General features: G+C 40.1%; 2 protein-coding genes across 9 annotated transcripts in view; one reads left to right on the forward strand and one right to left on the reverse strand.

The window, feature by feature from the left end:
* Positions 1-7,986, forward strand: part of LOC120300205 — a 111,154-nt gene extending 103,168 nt beyond the window's left edge. For both annotated transcript variants that reach the window (XM_039325917.1, XM_039325923.1), the window contains exon 6: positions 7,408-7,986. In XM_039325917.1, the coding sequence (XP_039181851.1) occupies positions 7,408-7,567 (160 nt within the window). In that variant the 3' untranslated portion in view covers positions 7,568-7,986. The remainder of the gene's footprint in view (positions 1-7,407) is intronic.
* Positions 1-16,616, reverse strand: part of LOC120300202 (phosphodiesterase 4D interacting protein) — a 247,225-nt gene that overhangs the window by 86,643 nt on the left and 143,966 nt on the right. For all 7 annotated transcript variants that reach the window (XM_039325907.1, XM_039325906.1, XM_039325904.1 and 4 more), the window contains 8 exons: positions 7,993-8,106; positions 4,638-4,775; positions 3,787-3,954; positions 3,179-3,373; positions 2,118-2,258; positions 1,416-1,497; positions 1,243-1,334; positions 255-371 (listed from right to left, as the gene is read on the reverse strand). In XM_039325907.1, the coding sequence (XP_039181841.1) occupies positions 255-371; positions 1,243-1,334; positions 1,416-1,497; positions 2,118-2,258; positions 3,179-3,373; positions 3,787-3,954; positions 4,638-4,775; positions 7,993-8,106 (1,047 nt within the window). The remainder of the gene's footprint in view (positions 1-254; positions 372-1,242; positions 1,335-1,415; positions 1,498-2,117; positions 2,259-3,178; positions 3,374-3,786; positions 3,955-4,637; positions 4,776-7,992; positions 8,107-16,616) is intronic.

Raw genomic sequence — 16,616 nt, forward strand, 5'->3', positions numbered from 1 at the left:
GCATAACTCAGGTGACCCTGAGGACACAGGTAAACAGCCTCAATGATTCTCTAAAAGAAAGCAAATGAACAGCTGTCTGCAAGGATTATAAATCCTTTCATTCCCAACCATCCAGTCAGAGCTGAATAAGCTTCTTGGATGAGAAGTGAAACATCTTCAAAGAAAAACAAGAAAGTCCAGTTGCCTCCTGAAACAGCACCTTTGGGACAACCATGACCTGGATGACTGAGAATCTTCATAAACATTCAACTAACCTTAATTAGTTCTTCTTTGATCTGGGTACTTCTAGTAAGAGATTCAATATCAGAGGATTGAACTTGCAACGCCTCCTCTTGGGAAGCCACCACAGACTGAAGAGCAGAGAGTTTTAGCTAAGGGGTTGAGATGGGAGAAAAAAAATGAAGAAAATTTTGTACCCAAAAATCTCAAAATCCCTTGATAGTGACAGACCAACCATTTGGTACAATGATCTTTTCTATAATGGGATTTTGGAGCCTACGGTCTAATAGTCCAGAGCAATCTTCCTTTGATTAGAAGAATAGGTGTTAGGCATTAAACACTATTTTAACCAAGCTAAAAATTGAGCTGCAAATTCCATTGTTCTATGGGTCTCATAAAAGGAGGAGAATGACTGGGAAAAAGTGCTCCATAAAAAAAAAAAACACAATTTATGACTATGGAACATTAAAACCAAACTATGGAATAAAGTCACTTCCTAGAAGTGTGGAACCCAATAAAGTTGAAAGCTGACCCAGTTTCAAATGTATAGCCACTACAATGCCCCCAAGGTCATTCAGACTTGAGGGTGAGAAGTAGACCCCTCCACCACTCAGGGGGGCTGGCTATTTCATGCCCCACTGTGGAAACTTCCGAGGTGTTTAGTGTTTAGTGCTTCTTTGGCAAGAGGGCTTTTTATTCTGCTGCTGGGCTTCTTTCCCTGGCCTCCCTGGGCTCATGCTGCAGCACCTCTGTAAGTTGCATGTGGCCTGCACTGGGCCTCCCACACCTCCTAAGACACCTGTACTTTGCTTAATGACCCATGTATTCCTTTAATGGTTGCATCTGTGAGAGCAGGATGTGGGTGCCTTTAAGTGATACCATGTCTTTTAGCAGCCATCACCACTTGTGACTGTAGGGGACAACTGTAGTTACAGTCATATCTTGAGGATTACCTGTACAACTAGTAAATTGTTTTATGTGTTAAAAGTGGTCTGTAGATATTTCAGGATTCCTCAAACTTACTGTGCTTTCTCTTTCTTTTTGTGTCAACAATTCAAGCTTCTCTTTTGCTTTAGTAAGCTCCCTCTCAAGTCTAGCAGTTGTTTGCAAATCATCTGAAGAGAAAGTAAAGTAATCTTAGACAAATAGTAAATAACAGATGGATCAGACTATTCAGAAATTGTTTTTGGACCCACCTTTATCTCTCCTGGGTTTACTGCCATCTCTGTTAGAAATCATGGCTGGGATGTTCATGCTAAAATCTTCTTGCCTTGGTGCCTTAGAATAAAAATAAAACGTGCATACTTATTTTACTAAAGACAAGTGGTTGGCAGCAGTAGGGGGCACAACTGTTAACTGTGGGCTGGCCAAATTTTGATCACTTGACCACAAGGGTCCTGCTAACATCAAGAACCAGTTGTAAGCCCACTTTTTTCAGCCTAATTGTAACTTTGAACAATCACTGAATGAACTGACATACAGGACTACCTGTAAAGTTGATTTTGTATACTTTATTCTTGATAAGCTCATGCCATTTCCAAATAATTAATGTACTGTTTCAACTGTCCATAACCCAACCACTTATTAGCCTATTCTAGAAAGGTTTCCTTTATTGCTTGAAGATGACAGACCTACATAGCATTTCCCCCTTTTCAAAGATGGACCTATTACTATGCAAATCACCAATTCTACATAAATTCCGAAGAGCAACAATGTTGAATAGTTACCTAAAACCTTTGCTTAGATAAGAATTCTATTTTAAAATACCATTTGTTTAGCCCTTGCCACTCTTTCCTTTCAGTTCATAACAAAACTACTGCTCTTGCCTCTTGCCATCTGTGGCTTGCCTGATATTCATCTGCCTAACTGTGCTGTCTCATAAACCCAAATACTCTTACTTCAGTAGAGCCCTCTTGTACAAACTGAACAATAGAAGACTCCGTATTCTGATGAAGAATTTGGCTAATCAGTTGCTGATTCAGGATTAGCAGCTCAGAATTCTTCTCTAAAAGAACCTGTGCGATCTTCTTGGAATATATCTAATTATACAACAAAGCCAGGAGAGAGAAAGGCAAGCATTAATAAATGAATCACACAATAAAAATGTTCAATATTATATTTACATACATATCTATACTATTGACCAGACAAATACAATTTATTCCCAATTTTACAGAAAAATGTACAAATATTTTTGAGCATCACTAATTTAAAAGAAAAATCAAAATTATTAGGAAACCAAAAATCAGCAGTCAAAAACAAAATTTTGAATGCTTAGAAAAAATAAGAGAAGCAAAAAGGCCAAATATATTTATTTTAATATATGTTTTGATTTCATTACAGAAAAGACCCTGAACCTATGCCTCATGATCAAATCAGCAACATAAAAGAATTTATTTAAATGGGTACTTTAGTCACGGCATCTTTCTTGAGAGGTGATGAAAATACATTATCACGGGCATTTACCACCTTCTTCATTCAGGCAGATGGAAAGAAGAAAAGCAATATCTGATAGCCCTTGTTTCTCAAGTTTTTTTTTTTTTTTACTAATCTTCAGTTCATAAAAAAGCATTTTTATAAAAAGTAAATAAAATATCAAATTCCCATTTAGCACGAACAGATTTTTAAAATGATAGCCAGACTATGGATCTGTGGACATTCCACCGGAAGGCTACTTGGGATACCTCTACTGAATATTCCAGGAATAGGATAATGGTGAAATTTCATTAAGAACAAGATTCTTAGTTTCACTGTGATTTTATTGTATCTGGCTCCTCAACCAATGAATAAGTTTTCTTAAGATCCAAACAAGAATATAAATATGGCTGGATGGCCATCTATAGAGGAAGATGTAGTACTAGGCAGGAAGTAAACTAGATGATCTGTAAGATTCCTTTCACCCTTTCCTTCTGTGATTCTACGATCAGACTGATTTTCTCACTCACAGTGTCCCACTTACATAACTTTGCTGTTCTCTAGTGTTCCATGCTTGAAGTAACTCCTCAAGCTCAACCACTGGGTCTACAACTTGCCGGCTCTTGTCCCTTAGGAATTCTTTTATGATCTGATCTTTTTGCTGAAGGTGAAGGTGCAGGGCTTCCACGATGTCCCTCTGTCCAGGCTCCAGATTGCAGAGCAGTGTTGCTGAAAGGGTCTAAGACAAGAAAGATAAGCCTGGAGAAGATCAGCCTTCTATCCCCTACAACACAGATGTCAAACTTGATTGCGTCACATGACGTATCATGACTTTTTTGCTTTTGCGGAACTGGAGTGGGCTGCCAGTTTGACACCCCTGCCCTACAGCTTTGCTCCTGCCCTAACTGGAAAACATTAATAGTAATGTTCCATCAGCAGCATATTCAATAAAGATAGCAAAATGCCTAAGCCATATGCACCATTGGTTTTGCACCACTGCAAAAACTACTTAAGAAAATGGGATAGTATGTCTTATGCATCCCAGCCACTGTACTCTAAATCTTAAAATGACATAATTGTTCTCTCAAGTCTTGAATTGTTGATTCCTGTCTCTTCAGCTTTTTTCCTAACAAGCTGAACCACAAGTCTTACCTCTACTTCTTTGTTTCTGTCATGAAGCTTCTGGATAAATCCTTCTTGTTCAGATTGCCACTTCTGAGATTTTGCTTCTATATTCTTGATCAGCCATTGCAAATTCTGGTTTGCTGCTAACAGCTTCTCCAGTTCCAGGTCCTTGGCTTTCAGCAAGCTCTCTAGACACTGTGAACAACATGAACAACAAATAGCTCAAGATAAGACAAATCAGTATTAATTCCAACCCTTTTTTACAGTTTTAAAGCCAATCATATTAGGATAAAAGATAAATTATCCATGAAGCAAACATGTTCCAACCACCCAAGCTGAAATTCTATTTCTTACAGTAGAAGAAGGGAATTTAATGCCCCCAGCTATTTTGGATTGCAACTTCTGCAATCTCCAACCGCTATATTGGCTGGCATTCATGGCACTTCAGTCCAAAATAATTAGGAACGCTAGATTGTCTTCTCTAACTTAACAAGTTTTATTCAATCTTAGATCAGAAACAGAATAACAGAGTTGGAAGGGACCTTGGAGGTTTTCTAGTCCAATTCTATGCCCTTTCAGACAAATGGTTGTCCAAAGATAATTTATATATAGTAAAAAAAAGGAATTTTATGTAGTATTGAGATCTTACAAAATGTCACAGTCAGGACAGGCATGCCAGGATAGATAAGCCTATTGGCCTGCTAACTTACCTATATAGAACCAATCTAAAAATTAAATATTAGGTGTGAACTTCTTTGATTCACCTTCAAGCCAATGGTTGCCAAAAACAATTGCATTTTAGTTTCAATCTCACTAATTGTTAGAAAACTATGGCCTATAATATAACCAGAGCAACTACCCTTATGGTAGCAATTTACCTGGATAGTAGCTTTGTTGCCGGAAATAACTTGGTGTAGACCTTTCAGATCACGATTTTGTTCTTTTATGGACAAATAAAGCTGGTTCATTTCCTGTTCTTTATCTTCCAGTGCAGAGAACTTCTCCCCTACTGCTTGCTATAACAGAATCCCCCCCCCCCAGAAAGTATTGCATGAATAACAAGAGGCAAAAAGTTAAATACTCAGACGGGGGTCTTGCTGCAACTGCAACTTAAATAAGCTTTACTTTTTCTTGGGTTTCCATAATAGCAGTGCAGCTCAAGGAAAATATGTATTCAGCTTAAGGAGACACTGACTTGAGAAATATGTATTTTCTTGGGATCAAGCTGCAGTTTCCTTAAGGCAGCATTGGCAGGTGCAGTAAACATGTGCATACCCAGCAGTACTTTTTCCATTTTGAATCTGACTTACATATTTCTAAATTAGAGAAAAACAAAACTCACTTAATTAAAAAAAAATAAGTTGACATTGTCAGCTGGATCTCCAGTGGATTTTCGAGGCTTGCTGCTATCAGCTGCCATTGAAATGGGGAGGAGGGCTTAGGTATTTGTGGTGGGAAAAGTGTTGGTGTGTGAGTGTGTCTCCTGGGAATTGGAAGGGAGGTTTTTACTCATGAGCTATGGCACTACTGAGTGAGTTAGTTTACACTTCTCCAAGGCCAACTCTACTGAGACTCCGGAGGCAAGAAACACTTGCAGAGGACCTGTTTCCCATAACATCTTACTGGACGTTGATTGGACTCTTTGTGCTGGGCTCTGGGGGGAGGGATTTGGGATGATTTGCTATGTGTAACTTGCACATGGTTTTGCCTCGGATCCTGCGTGCTTTCCCTGCTATCAATTCTTTCTTAGTAAAAGTACCTCTTCCCTAAATCAATGGAGTTGGGGATTTTCTTTCTTAGGATTTGAACAGAGGCAATCTTGACATTAGGCAAGATCTGGTTTACCGGCCAACCCGGAGACTGTAGTCTATTGTGGGGGCCGAGCACCCAATGTCCACTCACAGGAGCAATCAGGAAAAGACTGGAGCATGGGAGTGGCTCCTCCGAGGTTGGGCCGCATTTGAGATGAAGCAGAGTGGCTGGAGGAACTGGAGCTTGATGAGGAACCTATCTCAGCCAGATGGTCACTGGGCAGAGGGTGGCCGGAGGACCCCGAAGACCACCCACTAGGGGTGACTTTTACCCAGAGGGCATTGAAGATCCCGCAGAGCGGACAGGAGAGAAGAGGAATGAGATGAATTTCCTCTGTCTGACTCGGACCACAAAGACCTTATGCTGAGCCACACATTGTTATCTGCTGTAGGAGGCGATCAAAAATCAGAGGGTCAGGGAAACCCTCTGACCACCCAACCCAGATGACCACCCAACAGCCGCGCAATGATGATGGCCAGGAGGAACTGGGAACTCTGACCCCTCCGGAGGAGAGTGATATTGACTCTGACAATGACCCCCTAGCAAGTCAGCACGTAATCTTGATATTAGTGGTGTCCTACTCGGGCACCCAGGGGAGGATGTTGACCCTTGGACACAGGGTGCACCAGATGTGTGGTCAGCACAGAGATGATAGAAAAATTGAGACTGAGACTGAGAAGGCTGAGGGTGCCTATAGCCTTTTGCCAACTGGATGAGTCGGTGGCGGGGGTGGCCCATTTTGTGACTGAGCATGTGGAAATGAGAATGGGGAGCCACAAAGATAATGAGTTTTATAGTGGCACCTGGGATGGAGAGGCCCTTCTGCTTGGACTGATGTGGCTCCACAAGTGGAACCCTCATGTGAATTGGAGGAGGGAGCTCCTAAAAATCCAGCCTCAACTGACAGAAGGAGGGGAAAGGACCCACCTCCTGAAGTCAAAAGAATCAAGGTGGCAAGGGAATTGGTGGCTGCTGTGCAGGAGCACCAAAAGGGAGAGGAAAAAATTCCAGAATCTGAAATGTGGATTTATCCAGCTGGCTAGATCTAGAGTGGCAGCCTCAGTATTGTTCCGGGAGAAGAGAGATAGCTTATAATAATTCAGGTCACAGTAGCACCTGATTTACCTCTTTCAAGATAGCTTCTGGCCAGGATTTTGTTCCAATGTCAGAACTGCCCCAGGAGAAGCCTATGACTTACTCCTTGGTGGAGTGGATCGAGCAACTTCAAAATACCTGGTCAGTGACATGTAAAGCATTCAAAGATGTGCATCAAGCCCACAAGAAACAAGCTGATAAAAAGAGAGCTAAATCAAAAGCATTTAAAGTGGGTGATAGTGTATTTGTCCACTAGGTATTTACAGACTACCCAAAAATCAAAGAAACTGGGGCCAAAATATGTGGGTCTATTCACCATTGTTAAAATAGTCAACCCAGTTACTGTGCAATTGGATCTATCAAAAAGTCTTAAACAAATCTATCCTGTTTCATTGCAGTTTGCTTAAGTCTAGAATTATGTCTCCTCTTCGCCCTGCTCAGCCAACTCTTCCAACACCTATTCTTATAGAAGGGGAACAACATTTTGAAATCAAAGAAATCTTAGCTGCCAGGAAACTTAAAGGGAAAATACAATACTTAGTGGCTTGGAAGCATTTTCCTACTCTGCAGTCTGAATGGGTGGATGCTCAAAATGTTCGAGCCCCTAGGTTCCTTCAAATGTTTCACAGAAATTACCTGGGCAAGCCCATGTAAAAATTATGTTCCCTAATATTTAACTGATGTTGGTTACACTGTATTTCCCATGCTACTTTTGTATTTTGAATTGTTTTTCTTTTGTAGGGCTAAAGCCCCTGTTGAAGGAGGGCTGAATGTCAGCTGGATCTCCAGTGGTTTTTTGAGGCTTGCTTACTATCAGCTGTCACGGAAACGGGGAGGGAAGGGCTTAGATATTTGGGGCGGGAAGAGTGCTGACAACTGGGTGCTGTCTCCTAGGAATTGAAAGGGAGGTTTTTACTCATAAGCTACCGCACCACTGAGTTAGTTTACGCTTCTCCAAGGCCAACTCTCCTGAGACTCTGGGAGCAAGAAACATCTGCAGAGGAGCTGTTTCCCATAACATCTTACTGGCTGTTGATTGGACTCTTTGTGCTGGACCCTGGGGGGAGGGATTTGGGATGATTTGCTATGTGTAACTTGTGTGCGGTTTTGCTTCAGATCTTGCCTGCTTTCGCTGCTATCAGTTCTTTCTAGTAAAAATACCTCTTCTCTAAATCAATGGAGTTGGGGATTTTCTTTCTTAGGATTTGAATGGAGGCAGTCGGGTATCACCCACAGAAAGGAAAGGAGTATACTGCCTCAAAGTCTATCCCAAACGTAAACAAAAATTAACAATCAAGAGATTTTCCTAGAAGTTTCTGCAAGTACCTCCAGGGCAGCATCTTTGTCTTTAATTAGTTGCTGCAATTTCTGTACCATTTTATCAGCTGTTGTAGAATTTTTGTCCAAATCCTGATGGTACGCAAAGAGATCCTTAGATTCCTAGGAAAACAGAAGGCATATCAGAATCATCAATAATCTATATGAAAATGTATACATTTTTTTTTCTATTAGAAAGAACCAGGAGTATCTAGTGTCTTCCCTATAGCCTGTTCAGGATCTAATACATTTTCCCCAAGATGTAATACAAAATTTGTATTTTCTCTATAAAGTATAAAAAAAAAACAGTGATTATTTTTACTGTTAATAGTTTCAATTTGTAATTGACTGAATTGTTTTACTAGTTTTACATATTTCTGTGGAAAATTAGGGAATTTCCATTTTGAAAAGATACATACACTTTTCTTAATAAAACAAATAATTTTATGTTTCGCTATACTTGTTAAAATACAATGGAAAATTCAGTTCTTCCCATTTCCCCCTGTTTTGCAGAATATATTTTAGAGTACTTCAAACTTCCATTTTAGATTAATTACCCTAATAGAGTAATTGTCAAGCTATGAACTCCACTGCCTTTAGGGCCACTGTAGTGCTGCTAGTTTGCCAACAGTTATGGGAAAGGGGGGAGGAAGAGTTTGGGATTCACAGGTATTCCCTGTCAGTGTGAGAGCCAAAACTGTTGAGAGAAGGTTTTGACAGACTAAAGTTTCTTCTTATAACAATTGCTGGAAGATTTATTGGACAATGTGATCTGAACTGTCAGAGAGGGGAGGGAAAGTTTTACTCCATTAATAATCTGTTTCCTGCCACTGCTTCAGAGTTAAGTTTCATTCTACCTTGCCGGATTGATCATGCCTACTAAAGTTAACATTGGAGTTCACAATGCCTCTGGTCTTCTTCTTCTTCTTTTATTTATTTTTTTTACAAATTTTATTAAATGTACATTTTAAAAACAAAAATGGACATGATTCAATTTCCCTGGCTTTAACAATGCTATTAGTATTACCTTATGTTACAGAAAAACAGAAACTTAAAATACATTCTGTAACAGGACAGAGTATAACAAACTGTGCGTATAACATCTGTAAATTTTTTGATAAACCATCTTTCAATCATCAACATTGTATTTACATATCATTTAGTTGTGTCCTAATAAGAAGTCCTTATAATGTCAACTACTCAATCGATAATCATCTCAGCGATCCTCCTTATCTCTAACCAATCGTACAAATTTTTCCAAATTTCATACTACTCTGTTTCAGTTTTATTTTTCATCTCTAGAGTTAACCTGTCCATTTCGGCACAGGATAAAATTTTATTTATTATTTCTTCCTCAGTGGGAGTTTCCTTTCCTTTCCATTTTTGGGCGTATGCCAATCTTGCTGCGGTTAAAATATGCAATAGTAAGTAGAAAGACGCTTTGCTAAGTTTATCATTAATAATCCCTAATAAGAAGATTTCTGGTTTTAAATCAATTTTTTGTAATAGTATTTCTTCTAGCCAATTTTTTATCTGATTCCAAAAATTTTGCGCCTTTGAACATTCCCCCACATGTGATATAGTAAGTCGCTGGAAGCCTTCTACATTTCCAGCATGTTGGTGAGGTTTTTTTTATCTATTTCTGTTAGCCTTGTAGGGGAAGGTGCCATCTATAAAACATCTTGTATAAATTTTCTTTGTAGGAGGTGGCTAGTGTTAACCTCCTGTTTCTATCCCATAATGATTGCCAATTATCTATGTCAATACTGTAACCAAAATTTTTACTCCAGATTAACATTGTTTCTTTTACCTGTTCTTCTAACAAATCTTGTTCTAATAAATATTGATATATCTTTTTTAACATTTGATCTTCTGTTCCTAGAAGGATTTTATCTAATTGTGTATGCTCTAATTTTATTCCTGGTTCTTTTTTGTCTTTTCTGTATCGCGACTGTATTTGTAAGTATGCCCACCATTCCAACTCTATACCATCTTCTGATAATCTTTCCCTTGTTTTCAGGTCCCCATTCTCGTCTAAGATATCTTTATATGTAATTATTCTTCCTAAATTTATGAATTTGGGGTGTATGAATATCTCTAATATGGGTAGCCAATTGGGAATTTTTATATAATTATTTTTTAAATTTTTTATCCACACATCTAATAGTGCCCGTCTAATATGGTGATTCTGAAAGTACTGATGAGCCTTATATTTCCCACCCCACATTATAGCATGCCACCCTATTTGCATGTCATGGCCTTCTAATGCCAGTAGTCTTCTGTTCCTTAAGTGTATCCAATCCTTTATCCATACCGATATTGCTGCTTGATAATATTTTTCCCAATTCGGGAGGCCGAGCCCTCCTCTTTCCTTTGCATCCTGTAATAACTTTAATTTAATTCTCAGTTTTCTACATCTACAAATTACATCCAGATAAATTTGGATGTAATTCTGTTTAAATTTTCAAAAAAATCCTTGCCTAATTTAATTGGTACACATTGAAATAAAAAGAGTAATTTGGAAAGTATATTCATTTTGATTGTCGCTATTCTCCCCATAAAGGAGAGCTGCAAGTTTTTCCATCTGTCTAAGTCTGCTATAATTTGATCTATTAATTTATCATAATTTTCTCTTTTGAGTGTAGTACATCTTGCCGACAGCTGGATCCCCAAGTACCTTACTCTTTTAGATGTCTGGATATTGATTTTTTCTACTAGCTCAGTTCTTATAAATTGGACATGTTTTTAACTAACATTTTAGTTTTTTCTTTATTAATTTTCAACCCTGTGATATCTCCATAATTTTCCAGCACCTGTAATAATCTTGTTCCAGATTCTAAGGGGTCTTCCAAAATGAAAACTAAATCATCTGCATAAGCCTGTAATTTAAATGTCTCTTTTCTGATTTCTAATCCTTTAATCAGCCTATCTTTTTGGATTATTCTTGTAAGTACTTCTAAAGAAAGAATAAATAATAAAGGTGATAGTGGACAACCTTGTCTCGTTCCTTTTTGTATTTGGACGCTATTCGTTAATTCTCTAATTTATGATTATTTTTGCTTCTTGTTTAGAATAGATTGCTTTAAACATGTTTATAAATTTTTCTCTGAATTCCATCTGTTTAAGTTGAATCGACATAAAATTCCATTTGACATTATCAAAAGCTTTCTGAGCATCAACAAAAATCAATGCCATTTATTTTTTGCTATGTAATTCATAATATTCTAAGATGTCTAGTATGATCCTAACTTTATGTCTAATTTGTCTTTTAGGCAAGAAGCCATTTTGGTCGGTATGGATAAATTCAACTAAATATTTTTTTAATCTTTCTGCCATTATAGTCATGAAACTCTTATAATCCGTGTTCAGTAACGAGTTGGGCCTATAGTTTTTAATGCAGGTCAAATCAGAATTTTCTTTAGGAATTAGTGAGATGATTGCTTCTTTCCATGTGTTTGGGGTTTTTGTTATATTTAGTACATCAGTAGAGTTGGGGCCAAAAGTTCTTGGAAGTTTTTATATATTTCGGATGGTAATCCGTCAGGGCCAGGTGTTTTATTACTTTTTTTGCTTTTTAATTGCTTCTATAATTTCCTGGATTGTTATATCTTTATGTAATATATTTTGAAATTTTTCCGGGACCTTCAGTAGATCCGCTTTCATAAGATATTGTGATATTCTTTCCTCCGTAACCTTTTCATCCTCTTTGTAAAGATTTTTATAGAATTCATACGTCACCCATTTTTTCTCTTCATTTTGATGTACCATCTCCCCTGCTTGATTACATAATTTACTAATCCATCTTTAATCTTTTTGTTTTTTCAATCTATAAGCCAACCATCTCCCAGGTTTATTTGCCTGTTCAAAAAAATTTTGTCTAATACTTTTTAATTTTTTTGCAATTTCTTCCTTTTCTATAATATTCAATTTATGCTTGTTTAAATCTAGCTGTTGTTTTAGGTCTCTACATTGTGGGTTTTTTTGTAGTTCTGATTCTAATTTTTTGTATTCTTCCTCTAAACTTTTTTGATATTGCCTTTTCTTTTTATATTCATTGGCCATGTAGGCAATTGCAGTACCTCTCATAACATCCTTGGCCGTGTCCCATAAATTTTGAGTGCTAGTCTCCTCTTTTTTATTTGTCTGGTAAATGTCCGCATTTGTTCCTCCATCTTATGCCTAAATTCTGTTTGGTTTAAAATTGCCTTTTTTGGAGTTCACCTCCTTGTTGTTGTCTTCTGTTCTTTCCATTTAATTATAATGGGATTATGGTCTGCCCAAGTAGTTCATCTTCATTGCCTAGGTGCTGCTGGAAAAACTCTTCTGCTTTGTCAATCGAATCCAGCTTATATCTTTTTTCTTGCCAAGTCACCAGAACCCCTTCCGGCATCAAGCCACCTAAAGTTGATGTTTTGTCTTATTAATTTTGCTGTAATAAGTTGGTAGGGCTTTCTCAGGTCTCTTACCCTCCTGGGGACTTGTTTAAGAACAGTTAGTTGTTTACCTCTGTATTCTATTGGATCGTCCCTTGTTCTGTGCAAAATCTCATCCCTAATTGACTTCTTCACAAATCTGATATGTACTTCCTTGGGTAGGTTATTTCTTCTCACGTAGTTTGTGTGGATTCTCCATGTTTCATCAATCTCATTTGCCATCTCTTCTTTCCCTGTCCCTAGGGCCCTTGCTAACAAGTCCATCATCATTTCTGGAATGTCCTCCTCCTTCTCTTCCTTCACATTTTGAAAACATAAATAATGGTCTGCTTTCTCAGTTTCAAGCAGGATGACGTTTTTTTCTAATTCTTTGTTTGCTTGAGAGAGTTTTTCATTCATTTCATCTACTCTTCTTTCCTCCTTATTCATTCCGTCCTCCATTTCTAATAATTTCTGTTCATTTTTCAATATCTGTTGTTGAAAACATTCAAATTTTCCATCCATTGCTCCTATCTTCTCTTTAAATTCTCCAGTATCATTCCTTATTTCACCTATTTCTTTTTTTAAATCCTCATGGTTTCTCAATATAACCTCTTGCATGGATTGTAGCATTGCTTGTAGGTCTTTAAGTGAGCCTGCTCTCTCCCGTGGTAGCATCTCTTCTATGGATCTTTGCCCTGCTAGGCTTAATTCTGCCGATGAAGCTTCGGTTAGCTGCCTTCTTCCAGTCCCAACTCGTTAGATTTGGGATGCTTGTCATCTTTCTAAATGACGTCAACCAACCCTCCAACTTGTACACAAACTTTTTAAAACGATTAATCCACTTCTTAAGTTATAAATATCACTCTTCCCTCATTTAATGCTAATTGGTCGTCAGTTCTTATTCAAGATGTCCGCTCTCTCTGCTCGGTCCACACTGTCATTTTTCAAGTTTATTTTATTTTTTGTTAAACTTCTTCTTGGCTTTGCTGCAAGCGCCAGAAAGAGAAACCACATTAGCCGGGTGAAGGAGAAACCACTTCACCTGGCTTTCTCCTAGGCTTTCCTGCTTTCTGCAGCTCAGACTGCCATCCTGAGCCACTCAGCTGGGCGCCTCTGCTTCTGATCTCCCTCCGAGAGATCTGGGGCTTTAAAAAAACCCACCGGGAAAAGAGAAATGGCTGTGAAATCGACACGCTCATTTGGAGCGGCGTTTCAGCACAGCCATTTTGTTTGACAGCTGACTCCTTCTCCTGATGTTTTTTTTAGTTGGGCTTTTCAGCTGTAATATGATACTAAGCTAACTCTTCAAAATTTCCTAAATTAATTAAGAGGTCCTGAGCCCCTACACCAGTGATTCTCAACCTTTCTAATGTCGTGACCCCATAATACAGTTCCCCATGTTGTGGTGACCCCCAAGTGGGTGTGGCCACCAATAAGAGGGAGTAGGACAGCTAGGGAAAAGGGAAAAAAATGGCGGACAGCATGGTTTGGCGACCCCCGTGAAATGGTCATTTGACCCCAAATGGGGTCCCGACCCACAGGTTGAGAACCACTGCCCTACACCCTTCTGAAAGCCTCCAGAGGGGTGGTGGAGACTCAGGAGAAGATATCTGAAATGGAGAAGCTGGCTGGAGCCAGGTTGGGATCGACCAGTGGGATTCCGGCTGGGGCCAAAAGCAGCTTCGTGACCCTACTGGCCTCGACACGTGCTAAGGAGTGAGTTGAATGTGAAGAGCCGACCCTGGCCCTGGAATGGACAGGTGGAGCAGTGACATTCAACCGGCCCGAGTTGGAAAAGTGGTGAGAGGAGTTACGGAGAACCACTGAAGCTGAATTCTCATTGTACTGTCCTCAGTCGAAATGGGGCAGAGAGCTGAAGCAGTGGGAGCGAAAGACCTCGGAATATACAGCACCAAGGAGCGCTACTTGCCAAGATGCAGCAGCCAGTCAATGAAGCAACTGAAGCAGAAGTTTAGCAGCCTAGAAGTTCATGGAAAAGAGCCAGTCCCACGGCTGGATCCTAGATCTCGAAGGAGTTCGGCCCCACTTCTGGCAATAGCAATAGCTCCTTTGCCCCAGCACTCAGTAGGAGCAACAGCTGCGGTGGCTGCTGGCTTCTGCAGCTCCAAACCCCTCAAAGCCAAAGAAGCCACCGAAGAAGGAGAAGGAGAACTCACGAGCAGCAACCCAGATCATTGAGGTCTCCCCTCCAGAGTACAAAGGGGATGGAACTCCGACTGAAGAGGGGCTGCTGATGACACTTTACAATGACGAGAATGAGGGAGAAGAGGACCCGATGGTGAATGCACCTGTCAACCACTTTGAAGTTAGGGTACACATCAAGGCATCCCGCTCGGGGGTGAGGGGGATGATTAAGGCCCTCATAGAATCTGGCTGTTCCCATTGTCTAATTAATCAAGCTGCAGTGCACAGGCTAGGACTACATGTGAGGAAGCTCAAGAAACCTGTGAAGTTTGAACAGGTTGATGGCATGCTGATAGGAGGCAAGGCTGCTTCCCATCTGACGGAGCTGGTGTAACTAGGTTGGGAGATCCCAAAGAAACTAGTTGTTTTATGGTTGCCCCAAAGATGGCAGAGGACATGATCCTGGGCCTGGCTTGGTTAGGCAAGTGGGGGGCCTGGATTTATTGTGAGAAAGCCTCAAGGTGAATGATTATGAGGAAGTAGGCCCCGAGGTCCCCTCACAAAGGAAACAAGCAGCCCGAAAAGGAAGGGAGGCGAGGAAAATCTCTGAGTGCAGCAAGGGAGCATTGGAGGAGCGGGAGGAGCAGCAATCCATCCTGAGGGAGTATCAAGACCTCATAGAGGTGTTTAGTGAGAAAGAGTGAGACGTCCTGTCCTCTCACTGCACCACGGACTGTGCTATCAAGATCATGATCAGGGCAAAACTTCCTAAGCCAAAGATGTACTCCATGACTCAGAGGGAGATGAAGGAGCTGAGAGTACTGTATATTGAAAAAAAATTAGCAAGGGGATTTATCCAGGCAATCCTGGAAATCCTGAGTGGCGGCCCCAGTACTATTTAAAGAAAAGAAAGATGAGGTGCTGAGATTATGCATTGATTTTCGTGGGATCAACAGCATATGCTGGAGAACATGTACCCCCTCCCTCTTATGAAGGATATACTAGGCCATTTAGCCAAAGGAAAAGTCTTTACGAAATTGGACCTGAGGGAGATGTACTACTGAGTGAGGATTAAGGAAGGTGATGAGTGGAAGACAGCCTCCAACTGCCCCCTTGGTAGCTACCAATTCAAAGATGCTGCACGAACATCTTTATAAGGGGTTTTTAGTGTATCTTGACAACATCCTCATTTATACTGAGACCATAAATGAGCACGTGAAACTCGTATGACAAGTATTAAAAAAGTTATTGGATGCTAAACTGTATGCCAAGCTGTCAAAGTGCAAGTTTCACAAATCCAGATTGGACTACTTGGGCTATTGTGTGTCATGAGAGAGGACAGAGATGGACCCAGGGAAGGTGAAGTCCATCTTGGAAAGGCAGGCTCCTTGCACCTGCAAGCAGTTGCAGAGTTTCCTGGGATTTGCAAATTTTTACTGGCAATTCATCTCCTATTTGGCTACAATTGCCTTACCAATCACTGAGTTGTTGAAAACTGGAAAAGGGGGGAGGGGAGGCCTGACCAAATCAGTCCCTGAACTGGACTCTGGAGTGCCAAGTGACATTCAAAAAATTGAAGGGGCTATTCGCTGCGGAACCCATGTTAAACCACCCAAACCCTGAAGAACCTTTCATGATCCAAGAAGATGCCAGTGCCGTGGCTGTGGGAGCTGTCCAGCGCAATGGGGAGGAGAACTTACAGCCGTGCATGTACACATCACGCAAACTAAACGAAATGGAATAGAGATGAGCGATGTGGGAGAAAGAGGCTTTTGCGGTGCAGTGGGCACTACTAAATTAGAGGCAATTCCTGGAGGGAAGCAAAGCTCCCTTTGAAGTGTGGACTGACCATAAAAACAAGGATGAATGGATCTGCAGAACGAGCTAACGTAATGCTATTTCAAATATCAGCAAACTGGTAAGAGCTTTTGCCATTTGCAGAAGTGGCGTATAACAATGCAGTGCACAGTATTACTGAACGTCACTGATTAATTGCATAAAGACTGCAGGGCCCCCTTGTAATCCAAATGGCAAGACTTTGAATTGATAGCACCCCATGGGGCAGTTAAATGC

Source organism: Crotalus tigris, unplaced genomic scaffold (genome assembly GCF_016545835.1).
Source record: "Crotalus tigris isolate CLP2741 ecotype Arizona unplaced genomic scaffold, ASM1654583v1 scf7180000024339.11422700, whole genome shotgun sequence".
NCBI lineage: Eukaryota > Metazoa > Chordata > Lepidosauria > Squamata > Viperidae > Crotalus > Crotalus tigris.